We start from the raw sequence: 19,457 nt of genomic DNA, 5'->3' as shown, positions 1-19,457 counted from the left end.
AAATTGCATCAGTTGGTGATTAATATCACAGCAGTGAGGCGGCCCTGTCAGGTGGTCTCTTGTACTGAAACAAAAAGTGCCTTTCTGTATCCACCTGTATCATCAGGATCCTTTTTGTTTTCGTGACGCCTAGAAGGTGGTTACAACAGCAATCCATGCAAAGATGAAAGGTTTACTTAAATATTTATTAATGGGCACATGAAGACAGACACATTTTCTAACAGGCAGTGACAAATCAAAATTTAAAAGTGAAATTAGAAAGCTCATTCTCTGTAGAGGGGAAGGTTTGCTTATAGCAGTTTTTGAGATATGAAAGTTGTCTCACGCCTTTGTCAGCTTTAGGATGTTCTGTCTTCTCGTTATTGCAAAGTTTATTCTATAATATGAGTTCCAGAGCCTCCGCCATTTTGACCTCAGTGTGATTGAGTTGTCAGTCATACTCGAGGGCGTAAGAGAAGCACCTTTTTGTCGACACAAGTATTGTTTTTGTGAGTTGTATGAGGTGTCATATGCCTGCAGCTCTGTGACAAATGTGATAATGACAGATGATTGAGGGAGTGCAGGGACCACTCTGATCCTGGTGTCAGAGTTACGGTCTGTAGAACTGACAGGAAGTAATTGAAACGACAGGATGCAGTGATAGGCTCATAATGTCTGAAAGAACAGTGTCCCGCTCATTGAGATTGGTGTTGGAGAGAGAAGTGGAAGCAAATAAGTGACAGTGAAGATGAAGAACGCAATGTGAAGCAACAAGTCCTTGAAATTAAATGACATAATACAACGTTGGTCAGTAAAGAGCTGCAATCATTAATCAATTGGTCAACTGACAGAAAATTAATTGGAAACTATTGTGATAATTGTTTTAGTCATTTTTTTCAGCAAATATGCCAAAAGTTTGTTGGTTTTAGCTTCTCAAATGTGATGGTTTGATACATTTCTTTGTCATACATGATAGTAAACTCAGTATCTTTGGGTTTTGGACTGTTGGTTGGATAAAATAAGACATTTAAAGACGTAACCATTGACTCTGGGAAATTATAACAGACATTTTCACTATTTTCTGACAATTAACAAGATTAATCGAGAATGAAAATGATTGTTAGTTACAGCCCTAGGTCTGTACCTCCCAGAAAAACACAGGGAATTGTTTTCTGATCTGATGCCACGATAGACAGGATGACATCATAGTTTCAAAACTAAAACTGCCTCCTGATCTTACGCTGCTATGGTTAAGGTTTGGTTAGATTTAGGCATAAAACAACTTGATTAGAGTTGGGGAAAGATCATGGTTTAGGCTAAAATTACTACTTCTATTTCTACTACTACTACCACTTCTACTTCTTCTTACTACTACTAGTAGTGTTAGTACATGGTTAGGGGACATGTGTCGTCATGGTTACAATAATAACCACTTAAGGGTAAGGTTAGGGAATGTTGCAGTCGTGGGTTAAAGAAACCAACACTGACTTTTAGGAGGAACTGAACAGCGGTTTCCTGTGTTAAAGTTCAACGTTTGCAGTTGTGGTGAAGTATATATATAAAAAGTACAACTGTAACTGATTGTAATGTTATTCGTTTTGCATGTAACAAAAAAAAGTCAAACTGCTGGTGGTGCTTGATGAAACGACAGGGGATCAAGTCATCAGGGAATCTCTGGGAGCCATGAGTATCTGTAGAACATTTCACAGCAATCCATCTTCTACTTGTTGAAATATTTCAGTTTGAACCAAAGTTCTCGACCAACTCACCAATATTGCGAGGTTTGAGTTTTAGGATCACAAAAGCTATTGTATATGAAATCCCAGACAATTATTTGAACAGTTTCTGCAGATGTCAGAGATGTAGCCATTTGGTCAAAGAGATACCACGAGCTTGGAATTAAAAGGTTCTCTGACTTTATTAATCATCACAGTTGAACTGTTTTAGTGATAATCTTTGAATGCCACTTCATGCTTGTTATTAAGAAGATACTATATACCACACAACGTGTCTCAAGGCTTAAGTATGCTTTACATGAACTAGTTCATATATCGAGGTGTCTCACCACGTCTGAAGGCAACAGGGTTTATACCAGTTCTGGATGGCCATATCCAAAGGCAGGAGAAAAGCCTACCATCAGAGCCTCCTCAACTACCTTCCCAACCTTTTTCTGAGAATTCGGTGTCTTGTCGTGTCTCATGTCTCACTAGTCTCGACATGATAAATCATACAAATGGGGATAACAGCACACACCTTGGGACAACCTGTGTGCGTTGCTTGCACACATGAAAATTGACCGAGTAGTTGTGTGAAGAATAAAAAAAGACAGCTTTAGAGAGAAGTTAAAATCCTGTGCGTACCTGGCTAATATTTGCGAAAAGTGAGTGTGATTGTCAGATCGTCTTTGGAAAGGAGGTTTTAGATTCCATTAGACAACAAGCACTTTGTGTGGCCCTTACTCTGCAAGAGGAGTGGTTATCTTTCAAGGTTTATCTTTGGGGGCCTATGCCAGGTCATGTGTTTTATAGACGATGGATCAGTCTATATTGCAGAAATAATGCCAATTTAATTCATATGCCTCTATATTATTTGTCATTTATTTTATATTGTTTTGAACAAACATTTGTAGTCTTTGTTGGTATTTGAGGAGTTTTCTGAAGAGTTTGGACACATAAGGTAACTATTTTACAGCTGATCTGAGAAATAAAAAGTAGACTTCAAGCTCAGTAAATCTATTTTGGTCCAGTCAACATCAATATTACGTTAAAGAGTTGGAAGCTGCTGCCACAGGCTTCAGTTTTTCTAATACCATTTCTTTTGTTGACTACAGTGAGCTGCCTTGGTTGCTCACAGCTAAACAGCATTAACAGCATTGCCCCTTCCCTGAAGAAATATTCTGCCATTATGCAGCAAAGTGTTGGGTAACTTCTCCCTCAGACTGGCACCTCCTCCAGGACAGAATCATTTCTTCTGGCCACAATCTTATTTTATGACTGCTGCTCCAAGAGCTTGAAAGGCCAGGCAAACTCACTAAACTGCATTGATATCTACTTGGCTGAGGTTAAATGTTAATTTCCGCTCTATTTTCTTTGACGGGAAAAGTGGAGAAATTGATTTGACACAGGATGTAGCACTTTTAAAGAGAGAAAATGATTACAGGATTGTAGTATCTGTAAATGTTAGGGGTTCCTTCTTTTTTTTTTCTGTGTGAAAGCAGCAGTGGGTCAACAAGTGCGTATGAGATAAGTAAAGAGATTGATTCCACTAACTCGTCCTTCAGAGTCTGCTGTCACCACTGCACCACTGCAGCCCTTCTCCTCATCTACCAGCTCTACTAGGGCATGAATAATTACCTCATTAATGATTGTGTCTCTGCTGTAGCCTAACAATAGCTGATTAGGATGGAACCATATTATATTGTAGCTCCTCAAACTGAGAGAAGGGAAGGTACCACACCACACGGAGACAGCAACACAATATCCCAAAGAAAAGTGTTCTTTAGTTGGGAGGTTTTAAAACATTATGGACAGAGCGGACCCTCTGATTTTGTAATGAAGGCACTGGGAAATCATTTACACATCAATGCTGTCCACTACTCAACAATCAATTGCTGAAATGTAGCAAAAGTTGTGTTATTGTGACATTTTAACAATATGTATTTACACCTTAGGTGTGCAAATTTAGTCCATTTACTACAAGTCACATCTACTTTACATCTCAAACTAAACATTTTCCAAACCATGCTGCTGGGTTTTAAACATATTTTATCTACTTTTTCTACCATTCCAAGCAGACATTCAAACCATTCACTTCCTTTCACTATGGAAATTATTTAGTAGATTCTTGAAACTTCCCATCACCTGGCCATGAGGGAAGCACATGATTTTGCAAAAAAGCTGGATAACAATTATATAACTTTGTATGCTATTAAAGGCTATTTCGGCGGCAAATACCTTGACCTTAGGTCTGTGCTGCATTTTTCCTCATCACTCCCTGTCATGTCATGCCCCACTCTCTCTCTCTTGTGTGTCTGGCTCTGTCTGTATAAAGACACATTGGCCTTTTTGGCAGGATAAATAGATCATGTCTGAACCAAACCTTATATGATTAGTAAACAGACTTATGATAGACCCCCACCTAGAAATGCTATCTTCCATTGTTGGTCTGGCTGCCTTGATAGAGTATATAGAACAATTATGTCAATTATTGGGAGCTTGTGGGCAGCAGGAACAAGCTGTAAATGCAACATTGACATATCATGACCTTTAAGTTGATATGGCAAACTTGTTAGCAAACACATCCAACAGTTACAGAGCAACATTAGCATTTGTTTAAAGTCATGTTTCTGTCCACCTGATGAATGTAAGTCCAATATTCACTACTAACTAACTCCTGAGGCTCTTTAGCCGCTAAGAACTTCACTACGTTCACCCCCTAGTTGCTAACTTTGTCTGCAATGTTGTGCTGTGCAGGTAGCCTACAGTGTTTTGTTTTGTTTTTTTTAAATTTTACAAAAAACAGTACTATGAGATGAGGGTCAAATAAAACAGGAAACCAAAACAATGAGCTGAAAGACTCTAAATTGCTTTGTAGCGCTGAGGGAAACTGTCATTTAAGTCAGGTGAAAATTATCTGTAAGTTCATCTATAAGCAACCCCTTTCCATTACACGTAGTCATTAAAAATTATATTAAATTTTATGATATAATTGCCACAATAAAATAGTGTACATGCCATAGACACCACATTTTTTGCTCCATTGTTGGTATTTTTAAGGGTACTATACAGTGGATAAATTTCACAATCAATTCAGATCAGTTTTAATAACAACTCCACTAAAATAGTGGAGTGTACCCATAGGGCACTATGTAGTGAATAGAGAGTGATTTCGGACACAGCCTCCTGTTAGCTTCGTTGCACACGCACAAATTAATGATTTATCATCTTATTCATACACTGAGTTCAGTGACATCCTGTAATTCCCAATATAGGTTCAACCTGAGCAGAGGTCTAATCAGCAGTAGCTGAAAACACATGTGGATGTGCAGGACCTTTACAAGGCAAACTAGGCTGCAGTTTGATTATCAAATCTGTAGCCATAGCAGTGCATGTTTGTATATCTTTTGTTGAATTTTCAGAACAAACATATAAATTATCCTTTAAAATGATGCCAAGAATGCACAGAAAATCATGAATGATGCTGTTATGATGTAATTGTAGATACTCAGGTAGCTAATAAGGTGTCACTTTGCACCATGGCAACATACTGTAGGTAGGTATTGAAGTAGCAATAACTAGCATTTGGATTATAAAGGGGTTGCTCTAAAAATGGAACAAAAGTGATACATTGACATGCAGTCATGCTGCAATGTTCAATAATTAATATTTCATATTTAAAACACTAGCTCTTGTGGAAAATAAGAATTTATCTGATCCACTTTTCCAGGCTAGTGCTCTTTTCTCTGAATTTTTACAGATTAAATCACTCACCTCAGGCAAGTGGGTGAGCTCAATTTTCTGCCCTGATTGTAATCTCCCATAATCCTGAATTGTGAGTACTGGTCTAGAATATGATGAGATGAAAGACAAGCTGAACTGGTGAGTGTACACGGAGTGTACAAGGAGAGTGTACACCTTATTAGTGTCAGGAAATCTGTCCCCCTTTGTAGCCACTGGAAACACACTGTTGATGCTCTGTTGTTTGCCCCAGTCATGAACATTGAGATGAAGGGAAAAGCAAATGTGTCCTTATGTAACTGACAGTCGGCTAATGAGCTCTCCCCTCTGTTCCTCCCAGAAACCATTAGCTTTAGGCTTCTCAGAAGTGTTTCAAAGTTAGCCAGCTCCTCTCAGCCATTTGACATACCAACTATTTCTTGTTATTTTAGTGTCATCCCCGGAACTATGTGCTTGGTCCTTGTTAAGTAAGTAAATAAATTGCAGTGTGTGGCTGCCACCATGTTGTTTTTTGCCCATCCAAATTATAGATAGGAAGTGTATATCATGGTGTAAAGAATTAAAAACAACCAATTTACCTGAGAACAATTCTTTAGTGTGTGTCTACAGCTCACTGTAGTAAATGAATGGACATACACACACTCATTTTAGCACGCACCTTGATGCTGAAATCTTCTCACCAGTTCAGTTAAACCTGAGTGGTAGCAGCCAAAATATACTTCGTCCTGTTGTTTGTCCTCTCTGACATTTCCTTCTCCACACTAATACAATGGAGGAGAATGGAATCTCCATATACCTCACTGCGGACAGGAATCATAGGATCTACCTTCTTCCATGGCTGGATTAACTTGTTAGAGGGCCCTGGGGTAAAATATGCTGCGGAGCCCCTACTAACCCTGCACATGCCGTCTCCAAGTTCCTATTAAGTCCAGTGCAACCAGTACTCCAATGATGGAATACAGGTAATATAATTTGGTGTAACACAGCAGTCATCAGGATGAGTTCTGAACTCCGGCAAATGTGTCAGGATATTTTTATTATAAGCAAAAGCTCAAACCCAGCTTCCTGTGGCAGAAACACACTCCATATTATCAGTGGATTACATTCACTTGTGTTTCCTCCTGCTCTGACCTACTCGTTGGCAGAGGATACTTTGACATCTCCAAAATCTGCTTACATTACACACAGCTGGCACAGAGAGGATACCTTTATTAATTATTTAAATCTTCTACCAGTACTGAACGTAGCTGACCTTTCTGAGTCATCTGTTTATTATTTTTCATACAGTACAGAGTGAATTATGTCCACTGGACCGCTGTGTTTAAGTGTAATGATTAGCCTCTATTAACAGGTTGCCTGTGGTCACCAAAATAGCACAAATGTGTTGGTCACGCCCCTGTGTCTTAGTGCCTGCAGAGTGTGCTGGCACTCACGTTGGCACCCTTTTTCAGGAAAATAGAATCCAGTTTCTTTTTATTAGCTGAATTAATCATTTATCCTGAAAAACACAAAATTTCCTGTCCTTGCTAAATGGACAGAAATTTCTCATTGCTCATTTCACAAGTCTCAAGTTAAAGTAACCTATGCTACAGGAAAATGTGTTTGGATTATTACAATTTGTTCCCATAATTTTAATTTACTTCAAAGATTAGAGGGGGTGTAGATGGATACACTTCCATGTGTGCAGTAATGCCACTACACTGCAAAAATGCACAGAGCTTTTCTCTCAAGTCAAAGACATGTCATTTCTGTTTCTGTGTGATGCCTACTGGTATTTATTAAACTCAAAGGAAAGAATAGTTCATACAAACAGCTGTTGGCAACAAAGAGAACATCAGTATTGACATTTCTGCTATACAGCTATAATTTTGATTAAGGAGTGGCTTTGTGGCTTAAATTTATTTAGCGTGAGATTAGTTTGTGCAGCCTGAGAAGAAGAGTCTCACAGTGAAAGTGTGACAGTAAGTAACCCTGCTTCTTTATGTTAATTACCGTGTCTCTTCAGCACTGTCTCCTACATACAGTATTATGTTTATAAACTACTAAATGGTTATGCCCAATACTTTTTTTAGGAAATGTAATAGCTGGATTGTGTTCAGTGGCAGTTCATGCAGTGCTACCTTCAGGTACCACATGTACTTAGTGCAAGACTTTGACTCCGGAGATCAGAGTTCCCATTCTGGATTTAAGTGTGTGGTTCGGTTTAGGCCACAGAAAGCTAGGTTAAGAAAAGAATGGGGTTTTGGTATACAGAAAATATAGAAAACACTAAACATCTTGTGTTACTGTTGAGTTTTTCATTATAGACAACGATCTTTCATTAACCCTTTAGCAAAAGCTTTGAGCTGCATAAACATAACCATCAAAATGTTAATCATGCTTTAGTTGCCACGAGCGGATACGAAAGCAGCCTTGCAAACATTCATTATTACATTACAGTCATACATTACATTCATTATCTTTTCTCATTATATTGATAAAAATCATAATCCAGGCAGCATTAGGTTTCTTTCTAAACATATTTGCTATTGCAAATTAGTAACGTGATTTTAAGAGGCAGGGTTGCTTTCTTCTCCGGGAGAGATTACAGAACTGAATATGATGAAAGTCATGACAAGTGAAGGACGCTGAAATCTTTGTCCTTGTTTTCCCAGTTCCTCATTTCTTTTATGTTTGTATGCCATCGTAGTAAGGCAGATAGATACTGTGAAACTTTCACACTGTCCACTGTGATTTTCACCTCCCGAGTAGCTATAATTATTTATATAATCAAAACTACATTCTGCTTAATCGTACCTATAACCTAAACCCAAGTGAAGAATATGATTTTAAGTATCTGCTGCTTTTAATGTGCTGCACAGTAATAAACACACATTGTAATGCGAATTCCTGTTAATATATTTAATCGCACATTGAGTAGCATAGCAAAAGATAAACCCTATGTAATCCCTGACAGCCAGCACCAATTAAACTGCTTCATTTCCAAACACAATAAATTCAATCTCAGTCAGTCACACCCAGGTGAAGGTATCGACCCCTCTGACCAGCCGCTGTGTATCACTCTGATGCATTGGGTAGAGCTATAGCTGTGGGTTAATATATGGATCTATTTGCACATCTCTGGGAGGATGTGTGAGAGCATTAAAAAAAGCAGCAGATCTCCTAGCATCACTTGAGAGTGAGCAACAAAGACTAGAGCAATTGAGAGGGTAGCATTTCAGATTTGTTGGTGTGTGTTGGTTTGACAGCCAGGTTATGTGGCTAAAGTTACACTTTGTATCGATGTAGTCACAGAACTGTAATATTTGGAATACTAGTTAAAGATGGACCTCATGCACTCTAGCCTTCAAATGCCCTGTCATTCCCTTGTTTTTCCTTATCAAAGTTTTTTTTTAAACTATGCAAAGGTAGTTGTTGGTGTGTGTGGGTGTCTGGTATGTCAAGGCAGGAACAGTAAAAAAGCCAGTTTGACCAGATCTGTGGTGGACTGCTTGTACTCATCAAGCTGGATAATGAGCAGGGCTTAAGCCTAACCCAGTCATGAAAAACCAGGAAATATCATGGAATTTTAAAATCTCCAGGCGTGGAAAAGATTTTCATTCAACTGCAGGTTAAAGTACATGTGTGCACATTGAGAGAAATAATATAGATTTACAGCTGAAAGAGAGACTGACCTTTTAACCTCATCTAAACTCAGAATGCTTCAATGAGCTCTATTATTCTACTCTACTGCCAGCTCAATTACAAACTGACCCCAGAGAACCATTTGAGTTACCTCATCAAATCCTCCATCTTCCAGCCTCTTGCTGGTATATTTTAAGATAAGGGGTTTTGTTGTAGTCATAGTAAATGGTCACAAGTGTGAGCCTCACTATATCTCAAATTTAGAATTTCTGTTGCCAGTTGTGTGACAGCATCTGGATATTAGGACACTGAAAAAATGGGAGGCCCAGCAAATGGCAAGCCACTTCAGTTCAATTACCTTTGTAGCAGCCCGCTCTATTGAGGTGTATTCTCTGCTGTGCTGGGAGGTCAGAGGTCAGGGTGTGATATACTGTTTTTGAAGATGTGGTAATGTTGAATCACAATTCAGTGTTTCCCCTAGGTTGACCGCTTTGGGGTGGTGGGCTGTGGCTGAGCAAAACCTTTTCTTCTTTTCTCCTTTCTCTTTTCAAGAGCAGCTGAGATTGACACTAAAATGAGAATGGTCAGGTCACCTTAAGTGAGCCTGGTCAGGTTAGGCTAACCCGTTGTCATTTACTTCGGGGCTAACCCCCTTCACTTTTCCAGCAGTTTGGGAAACAACAAACGAGACTTTTCTTGGTCTTGAGAAACTACAGCATTTATTAACTGACACACTGTAGTCTGTACTGTACATTTACTGCCAGATTGACAACTCACTGCTAACCATTTCCTCTGCTCTGCTCACATTCACTGTCACTGCTCTGCTGCTCGCTCAACCACACACTCGCTACGCACATTACACACTGCCCTATTCCTCAATGGAGCTACACTGCTCTTATAACAGTAGCTTTCACATAGATGTCCTTTGAAGAATGAAGAGAGGTAGGATGACTCAAAATAATTCCACAATAATGTAGGGTGCTATTGAGTTATTTCATTGTTTGTGAAAAAGTTTTCAATCTGTTATATTTATATATGTCTAATTTTATATCCAAGTATTGGCACAGCCACTGATACTGAAGTAATATTTTGGAAAGAGAGCACTGGTATTGGATCAGTACTCATTATTGTCAGATAAGCTCGGTTGAGGTATTGGAATCATTACTGGGAGAGAAAAAGACAGTAATCTTTACAGTTCCTCAGATGTGATAGAAAAATAAGCAGGATTGGATTTTAGTTCCTGAGTTTAGTTGCTCTAGTTCTTAAGTTCCTGGAATTAAGGAACAGTTGGAGGGCAGTGAAAAATTTTGTTGATTATAGTCAAATTAGTAGTAGAGGGAATCAGTGGGAGACACAAAATGCTTGTCCATTTTCATCAACAGCTTTGCCAGTGCAGTCTGTGGCTCTACAAAATGGCTGATTTAGCCCACACCTCACAAAAAAAACTTTAATAAGTAAAGTCGATGGCTGAACTTCGTCTTGGTGATGAGTATGATGAAGCTCCGTCGCTCTGACAGAGACATGACAGCTCTACAACCTCCCACACCTCCATAATACAGGGGAAAAGTTTGAACTGTATTTAATGCTTTATTATCACACAACTGAGCAATTAAATTCTTCCTGTTTATCAATTAGACCCAAACAAGACAGAGGTGTCAGACAGGTCCCGGATTAATTACTGACGACAATTAATTCTATGGAGAGAGCAAACTTAGACAAGCGAACACCAGACTGACTCAGTGTTGTTGAACTCACTCAGGCTCTCCTCCCCAGAGACACAATAGATAGCAGGAGAAAGACTCATTTGAATATTTTCAGGATGCTATGATATTAATTGGGAGTCAGTGGTGCGGATGTTTGGGCGAGTTGTTATTAGTAGCTGTCACAGTGTTAAGAGGAGACTGCTTTTTTTTTTAAAGTAATTATCTGTTTTTCTAATCAGGTACTTGCCTCTCTATAGCAAAAAGGTTTCATTACTGATACCCAAGTACAAAATAGTTGGTAGCATTGTCAGCCATGGCTATGGATTATTAACAAAGACTTTTTTAATCACTTTTTTAGGTGGTTTATTAAGCAGCTTTTTTCTATAGCAAAAGCTAAAGGTAAGTTAAGTCCCTTTTAAGAGGAGGTGAATCAGTTGCACGTGATGGAGTTGGTTAACTACAGTCAGTAATCTTACAACAATGGTAAGTTTTTTGCCATTATAAAAGTGATGCTTGAGGATTGCATTGTTAGTGTTGGATTCAGGGAATTGATCCCAGTATATTCTGTGGGTTTCTTGACGAACTTTACCCCCTTTTCCTGGGGAAAATGCCTGTTGAAACCCAGGGAAGAACTAGAACTTGTTCTTGTAGTATAGCCACCCCTGCCTTTACAGTCCAGCTATGTGGTAAAATATTTTTTAGAAATAGTGTGAATAAAGGAAAGCGCAAAATTAATAAATGAAAATGCAGGTGGCTCATCAAGTAGATTAATAAGACATGTCAACCCCTATCCCCAAATCACTGTAGAACAGCATTCAATTGCTGAAGCGTTTAGTGGATAATCACTGTGGAGATGGTCAGACACTCCCTATAACCACTAATTAAAAATAATAAGAGGACACTCTTAAAAGACAATGTATCAAACCATTCTGAGTTAGCACTGTGGTTTTAGCCATGCTAGCAGCGTGGTTCTATGGATGACAGTGTCAGTCTGTCAGTCCACCACTTTGGACCAATATCTCAACGACTATTGTATGGCTTTTCTTCATGTGCCACCATGAGGGTGTAATTTGTGGTTTTGAGTCACTTATCTTGACAACTATTAGATGGACTGCCATGAAATTTGGTACAGACGTTCATTTTACCCTCTGGATGAAGTATAATAACTTTGGTAATTCTTTAACTTTTCATCTAGCACTAGTGTCACATCTGTTTAACATGTCCTATGGCTGTGAATATTCACTGTCTCCAGAGGATAAAACTGAATGGTTTGCCGTCCTCCTTACCTTTCCTTTAGCATCTCCATCAGTTTAACATCTCCACTTGTACACAAACAACATCCAAGTCTTATTGGTACATTGTCATGAGATTTTACAGAACACATCCATGCTCCCCAGAGGATGAACCCTTTCCATTGTGGATGCTCTGTGAGATTTCCTGTAGAACCAACCTCAGAAAAAAAAACGAGCTGAGCACATTAATGCTCCCATTATTCCGTCTGATATTGCTCAAATTGGCTCAAAGAGGAAATCTTTGTTTTGCAATATTTTATCTCTGTCTTTGGTGCAAAGTGCTAATTGCTGCGTTGTCTCTTCCCAGAAATCACTCATCAATTAAATAATGTGGGCGACACTGTGATGTCTCCTTGGACTTTCTGTCAGTGTAGTCTGAGTTTCTGTAGAATCCGCCAAAGAGACAAGCAAAAAGGTCATTTATTTATATGAAGATTGAATGTTTATGTACTACGTTGTGTTTTATGATATCCTGTGATATCTTTTATCTTCATTTGTGTCAAAACTAATGTGGATTACCTCAACTGGGATCATAGTGATGACTACTGGTACTATTTATCCTTTCCTGTACATAGAAGTAATAATGGCAGTGACAGCTAACATAACAATGATGGCAGTGATTCCAGGCACAGCAACAATCTCTGGTTCTTTTGTGTGCAGGTGAAGCAGATTATGGAGGAAGCGGTGACTAAGAAATTTGTCCACGAAGACAGCAGCCACATCATTGCTCTGTGCAGTAAGTACGCTCTTTATCTGGACACACACACACACACACACACACACACACACACACACACAGTCTCATTCTCTTCTGTCTCTGTCTTGCAAAAACACACACACACACTTGTTGAACTCCTCAGCAGGTGACTTGCTGCTGCTTTTCCGTCAAGGACACTGCTTGACGTCACGGTGCCTCTGACTATGCTGCTGCATCAATGGAAAGTTAATAATCGCAGTGGAGCTAATGGAAACCAATTTGAGAGACAGGCTGTACAAAACCCAGCCTTTCTAAGCCCTAGACACGTCTATGTGTGTGTGTGTGTGTGTGTGTGTGTGAGTGAGTGTGCATGTGTGTGTGTGTGTGTGTGTGTGTGTGTGTGTGTGTACGCGCATGTATGTGTGCCAAAGATAGAGGGGTTGCCCCTCCTGACCGGATGCTTGGGTTTGTAATGGTGTGTGAGCCACAGCTTCCATGCTGGTCAGGAAGCTGACAGTGCTATAGCCTCAGATCTACCAAATGACCAGTGACACGGTATAAGCTTCTTATCTGTTTCACTGGGATAAATATCTCGAATAGACACTTTTTAGAGCATTTTTTTTAAAGATCATATTTGGTTGATTTTTTTTAAATATCAGGTGTGAAAATGCCAGAACTGTGGCTGTATTTAACTCATATTTAAAATAAACTGAAGTTTTACAGATGTTAATTGCAGATTCTGAACATGTGCAATCAATGCTATTTGTTAGACTGTGGATTAATATTGAGTACAACAATAGCTTTTAGTGATATTTGTTTGTAATATTTTACTGATATGGATTTTTATGCTGTACATACAGCCCTGTGGTTCCATTTTAAAAAATGAGAGGATCCTTATGACGTGATGTCTTATTTATGCCCTTGGACAAATGAAAAAGGTTCCTCTACATTTTCACATTGGCCATCACTGGCACAGTTACCTCTCGACCTCCCACCCCCCCACACAGCGCTGTGTTGCTCCAGCTCTATCCTCCCCCCGACTGCCAGCACAAATTATGTTTCATCAAGTGGTCGTTCACAATTCATTGAACATACTTAACACCTTTTAATGTCTACACCAGCCGCATAACTTACTCAAAGCATCTTTTTTTATGGCCGACAGTGAAAGCAGTGACTGTCATTGTGTCCCAATTCTGTAATACATACTAATTTTATATAGTATATACAATGCACTGATTTTCTTAGTATACTGTTTTTGCAGTGAGTACACAGAAAAATCAATATGCTTAATTGTTATTATTTTTCTTATTTTTTGTGATCTTGGTCATTCACAAAGCTGCTTAACCACCATCCAAAATTTGTTTCGATTTTTCCATCTGTGAGCAACATGGGAAAATAGTGTCCATCAAGAGCACACTCAATGATGTGTTTTAGTAAGCATACTGACTTTTTTACTTATATTTAATTCTGCGACTTTTCCAGTGAATACACATTGAAAACTTGCTTAGAGTTAGTATGTAGTATGTTATTAGGACACAGTTTGTGACCTCAGTGACCCCGAGTGAACATGTCATTACCCTGTACTTTGGGGACACAGACTGCAAGAGTTTTTTTTGTTACAGGGATAGTCAGTGGTAGTGTCTATAATGAGAATTCCTGGATATTAAATGTTCATCTGCAGTTTTTTTGTAGTGGTCAGTGTAATATTTGTTGTTAAAATGTACTGAAGTAGCATCACATGACATGGTTAAGCTGCATTTGAGTAAAAAAAAAATGTTATAAATGCAGTTGCACAAACGTATCTTGGGATGTTTGATTTGAGAGAACTTTAAATTTAATTATAACTATTCTAATTATCTGTTACCTCCCCTTGCTCTGTCATCTGTTTCTATCTGCGGATGTCTCTCGTTTTTCTAAGACTGTTAGAGTGATTTTTATTTGGGGTGTTTTAACTATTTTTTAACCCTCACTCATGCTTCTCGACGCATGGAGAGCCGTATTCTCTTCTACTCTGCGAGTTGTTTATCCCGGGTTGGATGCAGCTGAAGCTGCGCAAACCAACGTTGGAGGTTTCTCATGTGTAGCAGAGCAGCCCCAGGCGTATGACTAGGTGAGCTGCTGACATCATTGCAAGGAGTGACATGACACTCCCCGCCAGCACCAAGGCCACGGCCCTCATGTGCTGGGTTAGCCGCAACAACGCCTCCACATTCTCCTCAGACAGTCGTGCCATCATGGTGTAAGAGTCCAGGTTCAGACCGAGGTAGGGCATCTGCTGGCTCGGCTGCAGGGTGCTCTAGTGTGCCATAAATTTGGAATGAGCTGCAGTCAATGAGTGGGACCACTGTAAACACCCTCTGAGGACATAATAGAAAACTGTTCGCGCCACTTGTTTTTGAAATTGCAATGGCCAATGGGGAAACTCCAACACTCGGCCGGCCAACCAATGGTGTAATTTCAGTTGGGATTATAGGGCCGATCCGTGACCAATCCAGCCAAAAATCCTCTCTACTGCTCTCATGTCATTATTTCTATACTGATGCACATGATGACTCATCACCTTTAAATTACTTTACCGTCTTACATACTGTATAATGATATAAAAATCAAATAAACAAAAATAATATAAACTGCTAATGGTGTAAAACAGAGTATCTGTGTCTGCACATATTTGTTGTTGAGCCTTTTAGTCACGTTGGCACTTTTATTGATTTCTCCTTCGAAGTCGTCGTCTTCTCATTATTAGTCTGCATTAAGCCCTATTTGCACAGAATTACTATTGACTCGGGAGTACTAGTGGTTTTGAAGTGAGCATTGAAGATGAGCTCTCTCTACGTCTTGTCAGTAGTGTTGGGTGATATTAAACAGTTAGACACTATAAATTAGTCACTGAGGTTGGGGGGTACCTTGCTTGGTATGGTTTGGTATGATATGGTACAGTTTCTCTGCTATACGGGGTGGTACAGTTTTGTATTGCATGTTATATGGTATGGTAAGGTACGGTACTTTGTCATATGGCTTGGTATATTCTGTTTATTCACAAGTACTCAAATACTATGTGTAGCAAACATAAATCACTCACAAACAGTGTACTAAAACACCAATATTTTAGACGTATTACTGCCATAACCTGTTTTTGGCATATACGTGATTTTTCTTCTAGACATATGATTTTTGTCTTCCTCCTGATGTGTAAAATGGAAACAACTTTAGCAAAATGCAGCAGAGGCTATAGAAGAAGGTTGTGAATGCATTTAAACTCATGACCTTATAGTTTGAACCATCAATGATCTGAGGCAATTTCAATTTTCCTGTATGAAAGTATTTCACAGTCTGCAGAGGTTGGAGGCTAAACCAGTTATTAGCTACATGATTTCCCCATGTAATACTAATCCTGGCTGATCCCTTCACTCCTCAAGGTCGAGATATTCCAGCACATATTATACAGGTAGAAAGATGTGAGAACTATTGAAACTGTTTCATGAGATATGCTGAAATTCAAAGAATATAACAGCCAGTTCCCTTCTCATGTACAGATAGGACCATGTAAATTGAATCGACCCCTGTAGGTCACCATGATTCGATGCAATAAAAGAATGGCTGTTGTGAGAACAGAGTTCATTATCTATCATCATCAGTAGATCAAACTTCTGTCATCCATCCCCCGTCCATGTGGTGGAGAAGTGCCGTCCTGATAGCCTACCCCGGAACAGAGCAGTACGGAAATTAAGTCAGTCAGTCTTACTTTTACTTACAGCTGTTCAATATGACATGCAGAGGTGAGGTCTGTCCCTTCACAATGTTTCTGTAGTGCTGACGCTTTATAACTGTGGGTTAAGGACATCATTACAACACTGTTGGTCTACTTTGTTGGTTTACTCATAATGTTCAAGATAACAGTTGATTGATTCCTGTGGAGGGCTGCAAGAGCAAGTTAATAACAGGATAAAGAAAGGAACTTACCACTTTCTGAGTTTACGCTGATTAGGTCTACAATCACTACCACTGAAGTACACATTCTATGTATTCAAGTTTCAATTTATTTTAGCTTATGTTTATTATTATTATCAAGTGGGTTTTATTTTCCATCTTATGTACATTTACATGTTTTTATGTTCTTTTTTTTTTTTCATGTGATGCACTTAGTGCATGTAATTTCTTTTGTTGTAAAGCACTTTCAGCTGCATCTGTTGTATGAAAGGTGCTATACAAATAAGGTTATTATTATTATTATTATTATTATTATTATTATTATTATTATAAAAAGGAAGATTACGTTAAGTTGCATTAAACATACATTAACACAAATGTGGCAATCCCAAAAACATGTTAAACATGAATTTGTGTATCATAAAAAAAACAAAAACAAACAAAAAACAAAACAATACATCAATTTCTAATATCATGTAATACCTTCAGGTTTTGCACCAAGAAACTGTTTAGCAGAGGTGGTAAGTTCTCTCATCCCCAGCCCAATCTTATATAATAATCTTATATCTCAAAGCTGATTTGATTCAGCTATGATTAGGATTTGATATTTTTACTTGTTTGAATAGTAAAAGTAGCATATTATGAGTTGATCCAGGGATGTTGTGGTTATAAGGCATGTAACCCTTTGGCTACCAGTGGGCTCCATTTGGCTATTATTTAACTATATCATTTTTTTTTTATTTCTTTATTTTTGATAATACCTGACAATATGGTTACCCCAATATATAAAATCACAGGCAAAGGAAATTCCTGTAAATGTCTGTAAGACTAAGTGGCTCCCAAAGAAAAATGTAAATCATAGGAGCAAGTTCACTCTGGGTGAACCTGGTAAAGATTAACATGATCCAAAAACATTACAGACAATTCATGAATCTATTTCATTAGGATTTTTTAAAATTATTTTATACATCAATGTCAAAAATCCCTCCTGGCTCAATCAAATGAATGAAAATCCTGCTGGATGCCCACATGACCCCCTCAAGGAAATTACCACAAGACCCTCTTGAACCTTTATTATGTCCTTTGCTCACATGTGCAAATTGGACAGTGTGTGAATGTGTGTACATGAGTTACAGAGAGAGACAGAAAGCGTTGAGTGTGCCAGCTCATGGAGTCTGTCATCATCCTCTGTCGTCATCCTCTGCTGCAGCTTCAGGTCAGCTGCTTCTCAGTTATTTCCCTCCATGGTGCAAATATGAAATGCGCCTGATGTTTTCCTGTTATCGTCTGGAAAGTCATTTGACGTCCAGCCTCAAAAAATGGAAAAACTCAATTTTTGATGATTAAATTTAAGAGGTTACCAAATTACTGTCAGCCTTCTGGAAGAAGAAAAGAGCCAAAAAATGGGAAGAAATTGCACTACATGAGCAAAATCAGTCATTTACTAACCTGAACAAGTCAAACGGCTCTTTCTCAACGGCTTTATCTGATGCTTTTGCCTTCAATTTGGCACCATTTGCACTATAGTCAGTCAATAGTCAACTGATAAGAAAAAGTGCTGGCTACAGTAGGGCTGTGCCATATTGTATCATTCATGATAATACTGATATAAATCTCAATGTGATTCAAATTTGTCTAGACATACTTACTAGAGATGGGTATGAGTAGTAGATTAATGGATTACTAATTGGACACGTACAGTAGCCTTTTCCTTTTTTGATTTTTTTTCCTTAGTAAGTGAGCATGTGCGTTTGATGGAAAAACACTCCAAAAATACTGTATTGCCCAGGATATAAAACACTATTTTCTCTGGAAATTACATTTGAAAAAGCAGGAGTTATATTATATTCAGGGACTGGACAGTCATGTATTATTCCTATCATTGTGTCGCATTCTTGGTTGTTAGGTTATCTGATTGGAAATTGTTGTTCCCCTCCTTCCAGTCTGTCAACTGAGCTCAGCTGAGCATTACTTATCCTGACTTAGAACAATAGAAATGAAATTCATATCAGTCTTTTCATCTGACTATACTGATACTGTCAGTTTATATAACTGGAAACCATATGAGATCCCACCTTTTTTTACCAATCAGTACAATATGTGCGAAAGCACAGACATTTGTGGGCACACCTGGGCTTGATGCTGGTGCAAAATTTAATCAAGGCACCAATACTGGATGAGGCATAAATCATGCACCACAACCTTTGAATGAGAGGCTTTGTGGAAGACTGCTGCAAGGTTTTAATCAACCAAAAGAGAACACATACATCCCATAAGCTGCTGTGAATAACACTGTCTTGTGTTAAAATTACATTTTATGTGATGCTCATCATTTGTAGTTTCAACTAATCTTAATCTTAATATGAATTTTGATTAAAAAAAATTGCCTTGTTAATGTGATCAGACCATACAGCATATCGTCCACTCCTCATCAGCCCTTCACTGAGAGCCTGTGGGCTAACCCAACCATAATGTCACTGTAATGCAGGCTAATCAGCAGCCTCTTGGGCTCAGGGGAGTCTTGGGGAAAGGTCAAAGGTCAAAGGTCAGATGCTAATGATAACCAATGATGGCAGTGCAGGAATGACTCACCGCCTTCCTACTCTTCCTGAGTGTTCCTCCTAATACCTGTTAATTGTGCTACGTCTGCTAATGAAGGCCAAATGAATTCTAGTGTTTCATTAGTGAAGAGCCAGTAGAAACACTGCTGTATGGTATCTCATTTTGTCTAAAGGATGGCATTAACTAAAGTACTTAATTAAAACTGATTTTCACC

At 38.6% G+C, this 19,457-nt stretch overlaps 1 protein-coding gene across 3 annotated transcripts in view; it reads left to right on the top strand.

Annotated features, from left to right (window-relative positions):
* Positions 1-19,457, top strand: part of sgsm2 (small G protein signaling modulator 2) — a 96,941-nt gene that overhangs the window by 3,497 nt on the left and 73,987 nt on the right. For all 3 annotated transcript variants that reach the window (XR_006096698.1, XM_042415251.1, XM_042415256.1), the window contains exon 2: positions 12,715-12,790. Coding sequence is in view for 2 of the 3 variants with exons in the window: in XM_042415251.1 (XP_042271185.1) it covers positions 12,715-12,790 (76 nt within the window). In the remaining variant the exon portion in view is untranslated. The remainder of the gene's footprint in view (positions 1-12,714; positions 12,791-19,457) is intronic.

This window comes from Thunnus maccoyii, chromosome 6 (genome assembly GCF_910596095.1).
Source record: "Thunnus maccoyii chromosome 6, fThuMac1.1, whole genome shotgun sequence".
NCBI lineage: Eukaryota > Metazoa > Chordata > Actinopteri > Scombriformes > Scombridae > Thunnus > Thunnus maccoyii.
This window is presented reverse-complemented; position numbering and strand designations above follow the sequence as displayed.